The following is a 17,609-nucleotide window of genomic DNA, read 5'->3' on the forward strand; positions in this document are numbered from 1 at the left end:
AGGTTATTAGACAAGTGACATTATTTGAAACACATGTGCATGCACGCACACATTTTGATACAGCTATCATGCTGTGCCTATAAGTGCAAAGCCCAAAGTCCTCTGCAAGATGCCAAGCCTTCCTTCCTATCCCTTCAAGGGGATAAGACCTCTGGGCTCCCACTATGTTCAATAGGAATTGAATTCATTCCTTGCACACCATCCAAGGGAGCAAGCAAACACCTAGCACGTGGTTCAAAATGGAATGTGTTTTATCTATTTCTTACTCTGTCTCACAGAAGAGCCCTACACAAGGTCACATCTGACATGTTAATATTAGCTGGCACATTTTTTTCTCTCTCTTTTGATCTTGGCAGAGGAAAATGGCAACTGCAATCCAAATATCCACTGCCCTCAGAGTGAAATGAGTGGGCAAATTTCATATGAAGATCAGATGCAGAATGGTCTAACCCATACATAACAGACAGACCTATGGACAAACTGCACTGACTATACACATAAACTGTGATCAACTATTAGGCTCACCAATGGTCTTCATGGACTGTGTATGCTTTCTGTGGGGCAAAACCTCAGTCCATTTCCCCATCCTCCTTATCAATCTAAATGAAGAATAATCACAAGAGAAACTGGGATCTTTCATCACCACTTCAACAGTGCTCTAGCATTAAGGATGCTAAGCACTGCTGCACGTAAAGTATAATCCAAGAAAAAACATGATACAAAGTTCAAGACCAAATAAAAACAGTTTACCTCTTCAGGAAGAAGTGCTTCACTTTGAAGCACATCATATATGTAAAACTAATGAAGTATGTAATACTCCTGCATTAATGAAGCAGTTTATCCATTTGCCCAGAATAAGTGGCAAACAACCTGAAGGCAGAGAGAATACTTTAAAAATTCCAACATCATTTTTACTGCTGGTAAAAGTTTCTGATGCAATTAATGATGAAATTTAAAGTAACCATTCAAATTTTAGTTGACAGTTACAACTGGCAATGTTTCAAGCAGAACAGTGGCAAAGGTTGGATGAGAGAACAGCTTGCACAGCCTGAGCCCCAGATAATAAAATACATTATGTACAATAAACCAGTAATGCCACTGCAGTTACACCCCAAAGCTGAACAGAACAAACTTACAATTTTGCATAAAAGTCACAAAACTCTTTGTAGAGTTTTGTTTCACTGTGCCTACGTTGCAGCTTTGACACCGGTTTCTCGCCTTCATTTCTCGCGGAGTTGTGAGCATTGGGAGCGACCTTGTATGCAACCTCTTCATCCTCTGGGATGGGGAAGGGCTGAGTTCTGTGCTGGAAGTCCATCTCGCTCTGACTGCTTTCCCAGGTGTATATATTCTATCCTTACACTGCAAAGAAGCTGTAGGCAAAGTCTGCAAAACAATATGCTGGACTTCCCCTTGTTCCCAGCGCAGTGATTTACTTTCACAGCTCGTGTCATGTAGCTGGAGCTACTCAGCACCCTGCTAGAGCTTCAAGTTAAAAGTTCAGCGGCAGGGCTGCGAGCCTGTCACGCTGAGATTTACTGAGGCTGGCTGTGCACAGAGGAGAACACTCCCCTGCCAGGCCCTCGTGTAAATTTGGATGCTGGAAATGGTCTTTGCTGCTGGCTGCTGACAGAAGCTGCCCAGGAGAGCTGTGGTGTGAGTAACCCATGCAAGCAAATAAATTCACCACCAAACTTGGCTGCAGCTTCTTTCTGCTGAGGGGGCATGGAGGCAGAGTCCAACAATATTTTACCATGGGAAAACCAACAGTGGAAAGCAGGAACAGAAGACTCCTGTCTCCAGGTAAATATTGCTTTAATGCCCATAGTGTTTTAATTACATTGTAAAAATGACCTTTAATGCTCCACTTGTGTCTTCTAAGTCATATGTGTTGAATTTATCTATTTATTGTCTTTCCTCCTGTCAGTACTTCAGACAAGGGGTAGGTACAGGCAGATGGTTTCATTTCTGTTGTGTTTCTCAGGCCTTTAACAAAACTGACAGGCATGCCATAATGGGCACTTATGGAGGAAAACCAAACCTTCATTTCCAGTGATGTGCTGCATTTAGAACAACAATCCAATGTAACAACACTAACTGAAGTAAGATTTGCAGCTAATAATTCAGACTCCTTCAAGCTCTCCCTCTTTGAAGCACAGTGCTTGTCGCAGATCTGGGATACTCAGCTTCCAGCACTTCCTAACTGCAGAAAAGGAAGGCTTTTGGGAAGCCCTCTGGAGTAACTAACTTTTGTGTTGAACTGTCTCAGCCTTGTTAGCAATCAGTTGAACTGCAGAACTGCATGCACTTTGTGCTCGTGACACACAGCACAGTGGTAGCTGAAGAATCTGCCAGTCAGTGAGGGGGCATAAGGAAGCAGAGGATGACAAGAAGGAGATGAGTAACAGGAACAAATAGAGAAACTAGAACTAAGATCAGAGACTAATAGAATAATTTAGATTAAAAAAGACCTCAAGACCACTTAGTACAACCATTAATCTAATATTGCCACATTCACCATTAAATCATGTCCCCAGGTGCCATATCTATACATCCTTTAAATACCTTTAGGGATGGTGATGCTAACACTTCCTTGGGCAGTCTGCTCCAGTGTTTGACAACATTTCCGTGAAGAAATTTGTCCTGATCTCAAATCTAAACCTCCCCTGGCACAACTTGAGGCCATTTCCTCTTGTATTCTCACAGGATATGACAGAATGTCCAGTCAAGGCTACAATTTCTTAATATACCTGCACCTTCCCTAGGACCTGCCACAGAGGGTCTGGCTGGTGATGGTTTTTGGCCATATCTCTCATCACCAGCTAGGACAGCTTGTTCAGCAAGCATACAGCAGCCCACACGCCACTCTCCATGCAGGCCTGAGCTTGCCAGCAGCCACCTTCCTGCAGCTCAGCCAATGCTGAGTCCTATGCTGCTGCTTCTGCTGACAAATTTGTAGAATGGGTTGGGTCAGTGTCTTTCCTTCACTTCCCCTCAACAAGGAGAACCCCCTAGGCAAGCTATTTCCCTGCGTAGGTGGAACCCAGGCAGCATGACCCTCCTCATCTGCCTGTCTGTAGGTGTGATTATTCACCCTATGCCAGAGCTACCAGGAGTCAAGCTCTAACAGGCCAAGGAGGCTGCACCCTCACCACTGACACAGCCTGGCTGCAGCTCAAACCCTATTTTTATCTGTCATGGGGCAAACTGCAGATGAAGCAATTATCAGGTTGTAGCCCAAGGCTACAAAGATCTTGCCAGAGCACCACTGCACTCCTGGAATAAAAGGTTTCTGCATTCTCTGAAACATGAGTGATGAAAATGTGCAGTGTCTGCCAACAGACATGCAGGTATAGTGATGCCAGTTCTTCTTCCTCTTGCTTCCCAACACTTTTTGCACAGGTCAGTGCTGAGCTTCTGTGGGTATAAAACACTTCAGTGAGACTAACTGCAGTGGACTAAAAATGCTGATTTATCCAGGATTAGTATAGGTGCACCAAGCCACTAAGATAATAAACAGCAAGTCAGCCTATCTCTTCCTCTTATCACTATTTTCTCAACAATTTCCCAACTCTTTTCCTGTATTTTGTCCCAGATCACAGGCAATTCTCCTGGGAAGATGCTGCTGCAAATCAAAAGTGCCCTGTAGAGACTTTCTCCTGGTGGACTACCACAATTTTGCAGTAACCTGAATTCCACAGGTGACCAATATGGTTGGAAGCCACTTCTGCTGCCTCTTTGGTCAACAAGAAAACATTTAATTGCTTCTTCAGCTTGCTACTATGCAGTCTTCTGCATGGCTGTAGCAAAGCAAGTAGTACAGCAAATTAGTGCAGTAAGATGTCCATCCAAAAAGCCTGTTTTTATCTTCCTAGTTTTCCTGTTATTTTGAAGTAACTCCTTCCAGAAGTCCTTCAAAGTAACAGGATTCCATATGTGCAATAAGTAGAAGCTGCCTGGTTCTCCAGTCATACTACCATTGCTGCTGGAGGAATGACTCCCAATTTTTTCCATTGTGTATGTTTGACAGGAGTTTAAAATGGTCCGATATGCTACTGAAGCAAAACACAGCTTCTACTGTGGAGGTCTGGTAATCCACAAATCCAGAGCAGCTGGCCATCCTTCTCTTTTCTGACATTTTGTAAGAGGCATGCTGCCAAGATCTGAAATACATTGTTAAAAATACACTGCATTTTCATTAGGGAATTCTAGGTTACTCTGAGGTGAAGCTGCCCATGGGGAGTGAGAAGCATGTAAGGGGTTGTTTTGCAGCAGCAGCAGCTTCCCTTGGAATATGGGATAAAACATAGCAAGCAGTCTGTTGTAATGCAGTGTTAGGGAGAAAAGAAGTTGAGTGTCTAACTAGAAAAGGCAGGTATGAAAGAAATAGACAGTCTGCTCTGGGCACACTGAGGATCCTATCAGGAGCCAAAACTGGCGCTGGGGAAGGTGCTGAAGGAAACGGTGGAAGAGGGAGGGAGAAGTGTTCCACTGCGGTTACCAGAAGGGCTTTGGTAAACAACAGCAAAACCAGGCGCAGTGCCTGATCCCTGCTGAAGGATGACTGCCGCCTCACTCCACGCTGCTCTCCCTGCACAGCCTTCCAGCCTGGCTGCCCATGCTGCCAGGGGCAGGCAGGGACTCTTACAGAGACGGCTCGCTGGCCAGCCGAGCCCGCGGAGCATTCCACTCCGTGCCACAAATAGCCGTGTGCGGAGCAGCCACGGCTCCAAACAAGGTGCTTGGCAAAGGCAGCTGCTGCCCGGCCACCTCTCTGTGCCACCGTGACATATCGTGACATATCGCTGCACGCCGGCCTGCCGGGACGCAGGCGGGATGAGCAAGCACAGCGCATCCCACCCCTTCCCCCGCAGGTACGAGCGCTTCCATTTCAGTGATGCATTAACAGATGCTGTGCGGTGACTCTCACACGCAAAAACAGAGCAACCTAGAACAGAAGTCTGGCTGCAAAAGACGCGTGGGTTTGCAGTGCCCAGCTCTGATTTCTGCACCAACACTTTAAAGCACTAGATGACCTTTTGTGGGGGTTTTTTATTGAAATTCAAAACACTCTTGGGTTCTGGTTGCTGCAATTGTTTATCTCTTAAGCAATAAAATACTTTCCGTGTTAAGCTGATCTCCTAAGGCATTTTGAAAAAAGGTATGAATCTTTTATATCATTCAAATGCACATTTTACAGGTAGGATTTTCACATGTGCTCAGCACTGCTCTAACTACTTTTTCTGTTAAAAAATATGGAAAACCATCGTGAAACCACTGCAGTAAAAATCGGGTGAATTCTGAGTGTTCCTGAAAGTTTCATTATTTAGTCTTCACCTCAAAATGCATAATTAAGCTTATGTGGTGGGAGTTCAAACAGGGCAAACAAAAAGGCAATTCTAGTTGTTTCATATCCTCCAGTATATTTTTATTCTAGTATAAACATGTCCAAAAAATGCTTTGGTCTCCACAAACAGAGAAGGTTCACATTCCATCTCTCCATAAGGAAGTAAATATAACTGGAATAGACAGGTAAGCAGCAGCTTCCCACACAATGTTTATCAGTCATTCAGGCACAGTGAAATATCAGCCTCTGACAGAATTTGTAGAAAGGGAGAGCAATGTGCAACTACAGCATTTCCCTGTTAAAAGTAATATTTCAGCAAAGCATTGTGTTTTCTTCCTGCTGGTTATGTCTATTACCAAATGAAGCCATGCTCTGTGTAAACCAAGCAATGACTTCTGTGTACAGATATTTGGTACTCTTTAAAACATTCCTCTCTTCCTCCCCCACTACTGTTTCTTTCAATCCTGTGCAGACAGGAAAAACAAAACAAACAGTATCATATATGAGAAGCTCACGAATTCCAATAATTTTGTGTTGCACAAGACACAGCATATTATTGGTTATGCTTGAAATTTGCACCCTGCATAGTCAACTGCATGCCTACTTTATTATGGTATCCAAATTCTGTATCCAAATTCCTCAAAATCTATAGAATTTGAGGATGCATTTGCACTGATGCATTTCATACAACACTTACATTCTCATTTCCAATTTAAGAATAATAAAAAAGGTCAGCCACTCAATACTAGTGGCTGCGCATCAAATGCCCCTGAGACACTCATTGTGAAAAGAACCATCTTTTCAAGCCTGAAAAGAGACGATCAAGTCCACCAAGCTCCAAACAATTGACAAGACAAGAAACAACCTCAAGTTGCATCAAGGGAGGTTTAGACTGGACGCTGATTTTTTTTTTATTTTTTTTTTTAATGTCAAGGAGTGTCAAGCATTTGGAACAAGCTGCCCAGAGAAGCAGAGCAGAGTCAACATCACTGAAACTATTTAAAAGACATGTAGATGTGGCACTTGGGGACATAGTTTAGAGGTGGACATGGCAGTGATGGGTTATTAGTTGGACTTGATAACCTTAAGAGGTTGTTACAGCCTAAATGATTCTATGATTGTAAAATAATGCAGTAACATATTTCTCTTTAGGGTAATGGTTTCCTAGCACAAATATTCAGTTCATGTCATCTGTCACTGACATCCACCAAAAATCCTCCACTGAATCCTCAGCGTAATGGCAAATGCCAGCCTTTGATTCTGCCTGAGTCATCTGCCTGCACTGTGTGGAACCAATGTTTTGACAAGCTGAACACCATGACCTGAGCAGTTCATCCAGGAGCTATAATTAATACTGTGACTCAATGTAACACCCCAGCAATCAGGAGAGACTTCCAGTACATCCCTGCAGCTCCTTGTAGGGCAGAGAGAACTGCAAAACCAGGCTTCCCACCCACAGCAACATCCTTATTATAGTCACATCTCCACTGGAGACACCGTGCTGAGGACTGACCTTCAGCTTTAGTAACCTGCACATCACACACATCTTTTATTATTACTTTATTGCTATTAATCTACACTTTCAGCAACATAATCTCTTCTCACCTTCATTAGTTTGAGCTTCTATATGATGAAGTGCAAAGTTTTTCATTGCCTGAATTAATTAATTTTGAGCAGAACTACAATGTGTTACAGAAAACATCTCAGCTGTTCCTCTTCTCTCATACACACACCAAATTGTAATTATTAGTCACTCCAGGTTTCAGTTTCACATTTTTCTCTTCCTACATTCACTACAGCATCACTAGGCTTTAAAACCTGCAGAGGATGGCAGACAGCTAAGCCATCTGCAGTTAATACCGCAGCATGAAATAATAATAGCCCTAATATTCAACTGCCAAGAGAACAACCAGAAGCAGTTTATGTTCCCAACACTCAAGAATGAGTAATGTGTCAACAAATAACACTAAACAAAATAGCATTTGGACTTTATTACAACAGTCTTAACATTTAGGGTAATACAAACTAAAGGTCTTCATCTTGTACTTTACATTTATTAGCTATTCAATGCTGGTAGCACACCTGTCAAGTAAACACAAATGAATTTCAGTAGCAGTTTGTGCAAAGGAAGACTTCCATGCATTTTTCTAGCAGAAGGTTTGGCAAGGTTTCTTTTAAACCTTTTTGCCAGGTTTTTTAAAAGTAATGGTTTCTTTCCCAACACCTCAATGAGTGAAGCAGCAGTGGACAGTTACAGTATCTATTGTATCGCTTTTAAGGGAAGAAGATACAGAAGTTACCCCTCACAAGAATATTCTGCTGGGATCATCCAAAAGAACAGCAGGTTTTTTTGCTTGACAGAAGAGAAGCAAAGGAAAGAGGGAAGATAACAGGGGTTTGAGCTTTCAATCAGAGTGGCTCGAGCCCTGCCAAGCCTCCTTCTGGTTTGCTACATACCCTGGTGTCATCTGAGGAGTAGCTTTAGAAAGAATTTGAGTTTAAAGCCGCGCAACTACTTGTACATTTCAGGCAAAATTCATAACCTACAACTTGGCAGCTCATGGAGTTATCCTATTCTGAAGCTGCACTTCTACAATGTCCTTTAAAAAAGTTTATGTATGAGGACCAACTTTGCAATGTATCAGAAATACAGGGTATGCTTCACTTCAGTTTCTGAAGTCAGTGAGAAGAAATGTACAAAAAAAAAAAACTGAAAAACTGAAACTGAAAAATATAACTGAAAAACAAAAACTGAAAAGCCAAATACTGTGCAGGACAAATAGCTCTCAATGCAAACTTCCCCTACTGGAACAAGGGGACCAGCCAGGGCAGTTCTGAGTGAGTGGTAGACCAATAGTTGCATAGAAACAGAGTTCAAAAGGTAGACTCACCTTGGGATCAAGAACTTTATGATCTATGAAGAGTGTGGTATGCATGGATTTCACATGCTAGAAAAGACAAACATAATTTCATATTTGTTCTACCTTTGTCCACTCATTCCTTGCTGGAACAGCTTGAATATTTTGAATCTTTAATTTAAAAAAACACAAGCTGAGAAATGCTGCCAGGTATTGCTATCTGTGTCTGTCAATATGTTACTTCCTTTGAGGCTAATAGTAAAAAGATTTTAGTTCATTTTTTTCTAGCTCTATTATGGCCATTAGGGCAGTCAGAAACAGCAGAAGAGCTACAAGGAAATATGTCACAAAAAGCAGAACCCAAATTTCTCTTCCTGGACATAAAGCTCCAAAAGACCAGAAAGGTTCATCTACAAAGACACATCACAGGATGACTTAGAATCTGCTGCAAAATTGAGCAGTATCATCAAAAAACACTGCCCACAGAGTATTATTTATAAAAACATCATTTCAGAATTCTACCAGCAACTACCTAAAATGACAATTTCTACAAAGTTGGACAATGGCAACCTAAAGCTGCTATGACAAATCAAGCAAGGAAAAAAATAACACAAAACTGTGTGTACTCCACCATCAGATAATACACATGACAATTCAGAGCACTGAATAACTTAATAAATGCCCTGAGAATGCTGGGTGCAAGGCAAGTCCAGAGGAGTTAATTGAAGGGAAAAACACTGAGTGCCACAAACTCTGTAGGAAGTCCCTGAGCCACAGGTGGTGGCAAGCTGGGGTTACTACCACGGGCAATCCCATAAAAGGCTCACTCTTTCCTTCCACCTCCCTCCACAGGCATCAGCCTTTGGCCATCCTCAGACGCACAATACTTGGCAAGCTGTTCCCATGCCTGGAGAGCATCATGTAAAAGGCTCATGGTTCTCTTCAGGACACTGTATCAGCTAGCTTCAGGTTTGCCACAACAGCTCAGAGACCTCAGGAAAACTAAATAAAAATATACAGAAAGGGCATCCAAACTTACAACCTTTTAAACTTTTCTCCCAAATACCTGTGAGTTAGTAATTTTTTTATTAAATAGTAACACTGGCATAATTTAGTTTTTCTCTTCTGTGTTTAAACTCACTTCAGTGTGACGGACTGCATTCAAAGGATAACTTAATTACAATGAAGAATAATAACCAATCACAGAACATTTGTTTTAGAGAACACCTCTGATTAGGTATCATGAGGACACACAAAAACAACAGCAAAAGAAAAGAAATGCACAATTTACCTTTACTCAGCTAATCCTGTAAATAAGAGCAGTGAAAATCCTAATTGCTATAATTAAAATCCTAATTGAAGTTTACATGTTACTAAAATTACTAAACTTACATTACTAAAATCATATATTTAAGAGGAAAAGCAATTAGTGCTTTGGTTGATGTTACACAAGTAGCTATCTCCAGTCATCTGGACTCATGAGAGGTGATAGTCGGGTGAGCAAGTCAAACAAAATCACTCAGTTGTTATGCAATGTAGGAGACAAGGGGTGAGAGAGAAGGCAAGCAGAAAAGGGTGTGTTCCTCAGGAGCTATTTTAACCCCTAGAGCAATGAAAAGTACAGCACAAATCAACAGGAAAGCCTCTAGTCATGTGGATACCTCAAACTAAGGCACAATGCAAGTTCTAGGTATCCCAATATTTAAATCTAACCATGAAGCATATTTTTGCTGGCTGTAAGCTACTCTAATTAATGGTACCAATTCAGTGTCACATTTACACAGACAAATCCCTTCTTCAGTTAGGGCAGCTAGCTGACAAGCTGAAGTGTTTTTTAGTTCAGAGCTTCCAAACCCTGATTAAAATGAGTATTTGTAGCACCCAGCTCTCCACTATTCTCACAGAGTTATCAGGGAGAAGCACAATTTTTTTGTCTTAAAGTTTTTCCTGCTTTAACAAATTAATCACTTTTTTTACTAAGTTATCTGCTTCACCTGTTGACACTGACAGGGTGAACAAGTTAAACAACTCCCACAGAAAGCAGCCATATAAATGTTGACATTGGTGATGCTATAAAGAAACATTACCAGGAGAAATCAAATGTAAGTAAGCTCCCAGGTGCAGAGAGGGTTTTTATTTTCACCTTAACCGGCTCTCAGTACCCTAAAGCATCTGAAAGCTCAACAGATCCCTGGTTTCCCACACAGTCCCTGACCATCATTTTCACCCTTTCTTCCAAGGAAGAGCAGGTCTTCAGAGCTGATGTATGGCTGGAAACAGCTGTACACCTTGTCTGGCTGCTACACATGCCTTTGATGGCAGGTTAAGGAGATTTGTGACCTTGCACAATTCCCAAATGCTGCATCTCATAAAGAAAGGAAGACAGCCCTACCATGTTGCCGATGGGGGGGAATTTTATTCATTTGTTTCCTTTTTACACTCACCTAAAAGCCTTGCTGTGCAGATCCTATCCCCCAAAGGCTCAGTGGGACATAACAATGCGCTTATGCCTCCTGTTTCATCTGCAAGGAAGTCTTTGTGCTTGAAATTTTGGGGCACATCCACATGCCTTCCAGCCTGGAGTCAATGTGCAGAGGCAGGCAGGAGCCTGAACAGATCCAGTAGAAGATTGCACCTACTTACATGCATGTACCCATCAGCTTCAGCAGCAGAGAGCAAAAGGAATGCAAATACAAATTAAAACTATTAATATGGAAAACACCTACAGTGCTTTCTGCACAGAACAGAGCAGTGAGCTACAAGTGACTGACAGCCACTGATGGAAGCTCATCAATGATTATTTATTGTAAATGCTGAAATTTACTACTTGGTAAAAAACTTGAGACTAACCTCTTTAAAAGCTGTTAACATTTTTAATGGCATTTGAATGCATATGAATTTGGAAAAGAGAGCTACAGATAGCAGCTAACAGTGATCAAATTAATTTTAAGTGTAATTGCCAAGAAAAAAAAACCCAAAGATAACTGCCTCTGCTTTGCAATTACCTTGTACTGAGCCTTGAGAATTAATAGTATCAATTCTTTTAGAGGAATCATTCTATTTTTACAAAGACCCAAGGGATGAGAAGGGGAAAGAGCAAAAATAGCAAGCATACTGCTATTGCTAAATGACTCCTAATGATTAATCATAAATATATGTGTACAATTTCCTTTGCATCCTGTTTGCTGAGAAAAGCAAGAAAGAATAGCTCAGCATACAGTCAGAATTTTTTACATGCTGTTTCTAAAGACAAAGCAAGTCAAGACCTACAGAAGATGTCATTGTTTTCCCACTAAATCAATATAGCTGGAAAAGAACATGTCTTCAAGAACAGTCTCTTCTGAAAAGCAGATTTTTCAGGTTGCATTTAGTTCAAGGGTGGCTGCATCTGTTGCACACAGGAGAGAGATGAATGCCTGGCATCCTCCTGCATTTTGAACCCTGCACCCGGGGAGCATCCTGTATAATTTAGGTTTATGAGCTGGTGAGTCTGCTCAAACAGGCAAAGAGAGGTCAGCATTCAGCACGCCAGCCTCACTAGAGGTCTAAACCAAGCACATTCTTGTACTGAGCAAGTTCAAGAAAAGGATGAGCTATCCAGATCATCTTTTACATGGCACAGACAGGCTGCAGCTCCCTAAAAAGTCAGTAAAGCACAAGTTGCATCTGTAGCAGCAGATTAAAAGGCTGCCACAGAGCTTATGAGGTTTGTTAAGTGATACATGGGTGAGACAGAAAGAGAAGTTAAATTTCCCATCCCCACCAATGTGCTGTGCTGTCAGGACAAATTAAATGTATGTGATACATTACATGACAAACATATGTTTCTGGTGCACATTTAGGAGTTTCAGTACATTGTTTCACCATTGTTTCACAGTACATTGTTTCCCTAATTATTAGTAATCTCACACATTTTAAGTACAAATCACACTGACATTCCCAGGAAAGAAAAAGGCAGAATTTTGGCACCAAGCCCTGCTGAGCTGCTTTGTAATGCCAACACTTGGCTATGTCTCAGCTGCAGTTTGCAGGTACACAGGTCCCTGTCCTACCAAGCACATCTGGCTCCTGCTGTGATGGCTGGACCCAGCAGCTGAAATTAAAGGTTTTAAATACAGAAGTTCTCAAAGGGTGACCTGGGGACACAGGCATCTTGGGTACATTTTGGCCCAGGATTAGAAGAACACTACTTGAACTAAGAAAGCAGGCTTCAGTGAACTGTTGCTTGAGGGCTGATATTATTTAACACATCGGATTAATATGTATGTAAAACAAAATACAAAGGTACTAGAACAAAGAACTGGAGAGAGATACTATGGGAGGGCATTGAAAAGCCATGGATGGCAAGATATATTTAGCAGACATAAAAGAAACCTCTTGTCTTTCTTGTGGACTCTACATAGTCTGAAAGTATTTGCTATGGACAGGCGTCTAAGTGGCACTGGGAGATTATGCGGAAAAAACTAGAGCTTTCCATTTTTAGAAAACTAATGAGCTTTTCCTCTTTGTTTCCAACTGCTCTTTGCCCTGTTGATATGTCATAACTCTGTATTTATAATGCCGTAGCCTTTTGTCATGGAGAATGCAGTAAAAATGACAAATAAGCCTGCCTTGCAACACACTGCAATATCACAATATGGGTTAGGAAGGAGCAAGGTTTAGTTTGAATAAGGACCAGCTTAAGCTATTAGCAAACATAAGATAAGCTCTGGTTAGACATATGGGTTGTCCCCCTGCTCCAAAAGCATCACCTGACCATGTGCTCTTGCACCTCCAACACTCTGCCCTCTGCTGATTCACAAGCCCCTGAATTGTTATTTCCTCCCATTTGGATTTTATTTCCCAAGACTAATCCCTGTTTCATGTATTTCTCATTTCCAACCAGAAGAGACTCAGGAGATTAAAACACCCACACTTGTACTGGTGCAGTAAACACACCCCTTCTCCTTATCCAGCCCCAAAATGGTTTCATTCCCATCTTGGATATGCACAGTAATAACAGCAACACAACCATACAGAGCTAGTACTCAAATTGTTATGCGTATGCTTTAAAAAGAGGCTTTCTCTTCCCCAAAAATATCTATTTTTCCTCATTACTAGTTTTGTACAAAATAAGCTAAATGTAAAAATGTCAGGAATCTCTGCACTTACCTCTTACTCTTCTGAGTCTGTCTATTCTTCCAACTGCAGTCATATGAATATAACATATATACTGCTAATACTATTAGAAATCCATCTCAGAAATCAATTCAGAATTAATACTACAAAGAGATACCAAATACCTATACCAAACTTGCAAGCTAACACATTCCTAGAAATGATATGATATTTCTGACATCTCATGGCAAATTATCTCTGTAAGTTACAATGATACATTTTGCCACAATTACAGTCCTTAGTTGTAACAAAGAGTAAATCCCCCAGATCTGAATAATTATTCTTCTGAAATCACTAATGCAGTTGAAAAAAACACAGTAACAACCTTTCAAATTACACAGCACTCCAACCTGATGCACAACCATTACCAAGGAAAAATAATCTAAAAATACAATGAGCAGGCATTAGGAGATAGGAAGTACTTCCTCTCACTGAGGCTTTAGTTAGCAGATACACAAGGTTCCTTTGCTGAGGAGCCTGAAGTGGGAATGAATTCCTTTCATGCTGAGCACACTTAGAAAAACTTCTTAGCATTTTTACCTTTTTTTGCGGGGCATCTGCACTTACTCAAGTTACAAACAGATCTTTAATCTTTCTGCTCCAAACAGAGGCTTTTTGCAATTCACTGTTAATTTTTTTCAAAAGGTTCACAGCAGCAGGAAGATAACCCCAGAAATTAAATGGCTTTCTAATTTTTGGTCACCCTTGCTGAGTAAGGTCAGGCTAAGTGGCCCAGCTGCATTCTTTTGCCTGAAGCCCTTTCTGCAACAAAGAACGCCCCATGAAGAACCCCAGAGCCCAGCAGCCACCCCAGCTCCACAGCCCCAGCCGGGCACAGGGACTGTGCCAAGACCCAAGAGGCAGCGCAACCCACAGAACCTGGGTGACCCAGAACCAGCCTCAAAGCAGACGGAGCGAAGTTGTCGGGCTCCAAAATGTTTATTTACTTGCGAGCGCTGGCCGTCAGAGGGGATCCCAAAGTAAACACGGCTAACATCTGCCTTTCCCAGAGTCAGGGCAGGCTGTCACACCATCGCCAAAGCGCGCAAGGCCACCGTATGGCGGCTCCTGTTATCTGTCCTTCAGGGGGTTTTCTGTCGTGCCTCGGGGCTGCTTCTCAATGTATGTGTTTTGCAGGGCCTTTCCAGAGCTGTGGTTGCATTTTGTTTGTTACACCCACCGAAGCGAGCGGGCAGCAGAGAAGGGCTCGGTGCCCCGGCAGTCCCATCCATTCGCACTCACCTCAGGCTCTCTTCCTGTGACCCGGGCAGGACACTGTCGGGACGATCCCGTCTCCTCCTGTACAGACCTGAATGTGACAACTCTTTCAGCTGCAAGGCCGTCATATTCCCCTACCTGGAGGAGGGCTGGTTTTTTTTAAAGGTGAGGGGGGTGTTTTGGCTTTGGGTTGGGTTTCTTTCCCCCGCCTCTCGCAGCTGTGGGTGCCGAGGAGCGCGCCTGCCAAGATGCCTGGAGAGCAGCGGCTGGGCGCTGTGTCTGTCTGTCTGTCTGTCGGCCGGCACACCTGCGCCCGCCGAGCCACCAACCTCTGCAGGCAGGCAGGGCAGGCACCCGCCGAGCTGCTTCCTGTTTCTCATAGGTACACACCCTCCCAAAGGGCACCACATTTCCTTTATCACTCGATCACACCTAAGGGATGTGTGCGACAAGCTCACCCCCTTCTCTCCAGCTTTCCCCAAACTCTCACCGCCCCGACAGGCACGACCCTCCCTGCGCTGGGCAAAGCAGGCGGCCCTCCCAGCCGCAAAAAGCTACACATCTCCAGGACTGCAATGAGCTGTTTACTCTTTCCTGTTCTAATTTATGACAAAAGGAAAGTCATTAGAGCTATGAAAATTCAGAGTTACTCGAGCACTTTGGCAAGCTCTGACAGGGAGGTTAATGCAGCAAAGCGTGCCACAAAGTAACTTTGGTAACTAGCATTAAAATGCTCTCTTGGAAATGCAACAGCACTGTGCACTTTTCTTTTTCTACCTTGAAAATCAGAAGAAAACCACAAAGTAATTTTCTTCCTACTCTCAGCTATCAAACACAAACTACTCTACCAGTTTGTCACATTTGGTAGTGATGGAGTGTCCCGTGTAATTGTAAAACAGGAATGGAAGCGCTTGAAGTTTCCTGCAAGGCAGGAAGGCGGTTAGCCGGCAATTTTGCAAGCTCTGTGTCTCATTTCAATTAGTAAATTTTTAGTTGTAAATAAAGCACTTCATTTCAGGAGGCATCAAAAAAGCTTACCATGTCTTGAAAAATGTTTACTATTTCTTTGACATTATTCTTGACACATATAAACAAAAAATTCAGAAATTTTACATTCTACATGGTGAATTGGGAAGGTGTGTTTTTAAAATGAATTTGCATTTAATAAAAGCCAAGAAACCTAACAATTTGCAAGGACTGTTTTGACTATAATAGGAAACAAGTTCTATCTGGTATGAATTATAGAGTTCATTAATAAAGTGTTTATTTTGTAGCAGAATATATGTAAGAGTATTTTTTAATTTCTCTAGAGGAAAAAAGTGTAACATAGGTAATAGTGGCTATATCATATGACACCAATTTTGTTGAGATTACCAGACTGAACACAAACTTGGTAATTTTCTATAAAACTATCAATATGCTTCAGTCTGGAATGTCATCAGTGCATAATATTAAACATCACACAACGGAAAAATAACAAAATTGTTTGGAAAAGGAATCATGTAACATGCCAAATAGATAATGGTTGCAAAAATTCAAAGTGATTTACGTGATGTTAGAGGGTTGTGCACACTGAACTATCAACGAGATGTACACATCTGAGCTCCCATTCTCAGAAAATAAAAGCAAGAACGATCACAATATTTGCCTAAACATGCTGCATTCCAGTTTCAAATGAAGTATTTATAGTTGTTTCTCAGTACTCAGTAGGATAAGCTTAAACATAATTAAATGCCAATTCCCTGCAGTCAGTCAATCAGCAATCCAATGAAAAGTTAATGCTGTTATGAGTGGAGGTTCAGGATGGCAGATGACAGATGTTCATGGCACAGCAGCTTTTATACATTATCAACAGTTTATATTCTGCTTTAAATATCTGTGTACATATGACTTATTTTTGTCCAAATGATCAATTTTAGATACTAATCTAAGAAGTGATGAGTATATTTTTTTCTGTGAAAAAGCTCTTTGTAAACTATTGAAATTAAACTTTCACCTATAAATTTGTTCACATATTCTTATTCACTACAGTAGCCTCTGTTCAGCATATACTTAATGTTTTTGTATTAAACATGACACAAACCAATAAAAAAAAAAGGACAATTCTTCACCCACTTTGCTGTACGTTGCATTAATCTGAAACACATCACTTCATTAAACTTTTATTTATCTGCATGAGAAGCTGCTGGGCTTGGGCAACAACTTTTACTCAAATGTCCTTGGAAACCAGAGCTGCATCAAGACTGAGCATGCAAATTAAAGGAATACAGCAAGTCCGGACACAAAAATGAGTTGTTATAAAGATCAAATCCACCTAAATATAAAAGAGGGCAAGATAATTAGGTTTTTAAAGTAAAACTAGTGACTCAGCTCCATAGCTCATTTCACAGGCCTCTTCAGCAAACTCCAACATGGATCTATGCTGATAAAGAAAACACTTCCTTGGAGAGCTTCTGAACAAGCTAAAAGCTTTCTACAAGAAGAAACACAAACTGGACTTGTAGCACTGTGGGATTGCCCATGAATCCTCACAAGAAACGAGGTTTCAAATCTGAATTTACCCAAGCAGTCAAACTTTAGTTTCTGAGTATCAAATAAAAGTTATAAGGGTGTTTTTTGCAGAGACGTTGCAGAACACAAATGTTATTTCTTGACTAACTCACTTAAATGCTTCCACAAAGGAACTTGGACAGACGTGGCTCTCCAAGAAGAGCTTTCCCAGCGAGTGCCTCCTGCTCCCCACACCCCTTTTTACCTTCTAGCCCCTATCTGCTGTTTATAATTCCTTTTTTGAGAGATTACATTCTTCTCATGTGGGATGGGGCCACTTGGACCTTTAACATTCCATCAGAATTTTTGAGGACCAGCCAAGTTACCACAGCTTTTCTCATTACCAGTAATGCACAGCCTTCTTGTATATCCTGTACTTTGAAGGTTTTCTCTTCATTTTCCAGTGGGTGATTCTTCTCTCATGCAATTGACCATCCTCCTGCCCCCAGAGAAAGCCAACATTGCTACTGTGATGTGAT

The 17,609-nt window shown here is 41.6% G+C and overlaps 1 protein-coding gene across 5 annotated transcripts in view; it reads right to left on the bottom strand.

The window, feature by feature from the left end:
* LIMS1 (LIM zinc finger domain containing 1) overlaps positions 1-17,609 on the bottom strand; it is a 67,564-nt gene that overhangs the window by 17,770 nt on the left and 32,185 nt on the right. The window contains exon 1 of one of the 5 annotated variants that reach the window (XM_064709951.1): positions 14,605-14,876. The exons of 2 other annotated variants lie outside the window; for them this stretch is intronic. In XM_064709951.1, the coding sequence (XP_064566021.1) occupies positions 14,605-14,708 (104 nt within the window). In that variant the 5' untranslated portion in view covers positions 14,709-14,876. Of the gene's footprint in view, positions 1-1,136; positions 1,411-14,604; positions 14,877-17,609 lie in introns of those variants that run through there. 2 more of the 5 variants (XM_064709944.1, XM_064709937.1) reach the window with 2 other exon arrangements.

The sequence above is a fragment of the Zonotrichia leucophrys genome, chromosome 1 (assembly GCF_028769735.1).
Source record: "Zonotrichia leucophrys gambelii isolate GWCS_2022_RI chromosome 1, RI_Zleu_2.0, whole genome shotgun sequence".
In the NCBI taxonomy this organism is placed as follows: Eukaryota; Metazoa; Chordata; class Aves; order Passeriformes; family Passerellidae; genus Zonotrichia; species Zonotrichia leucophrys.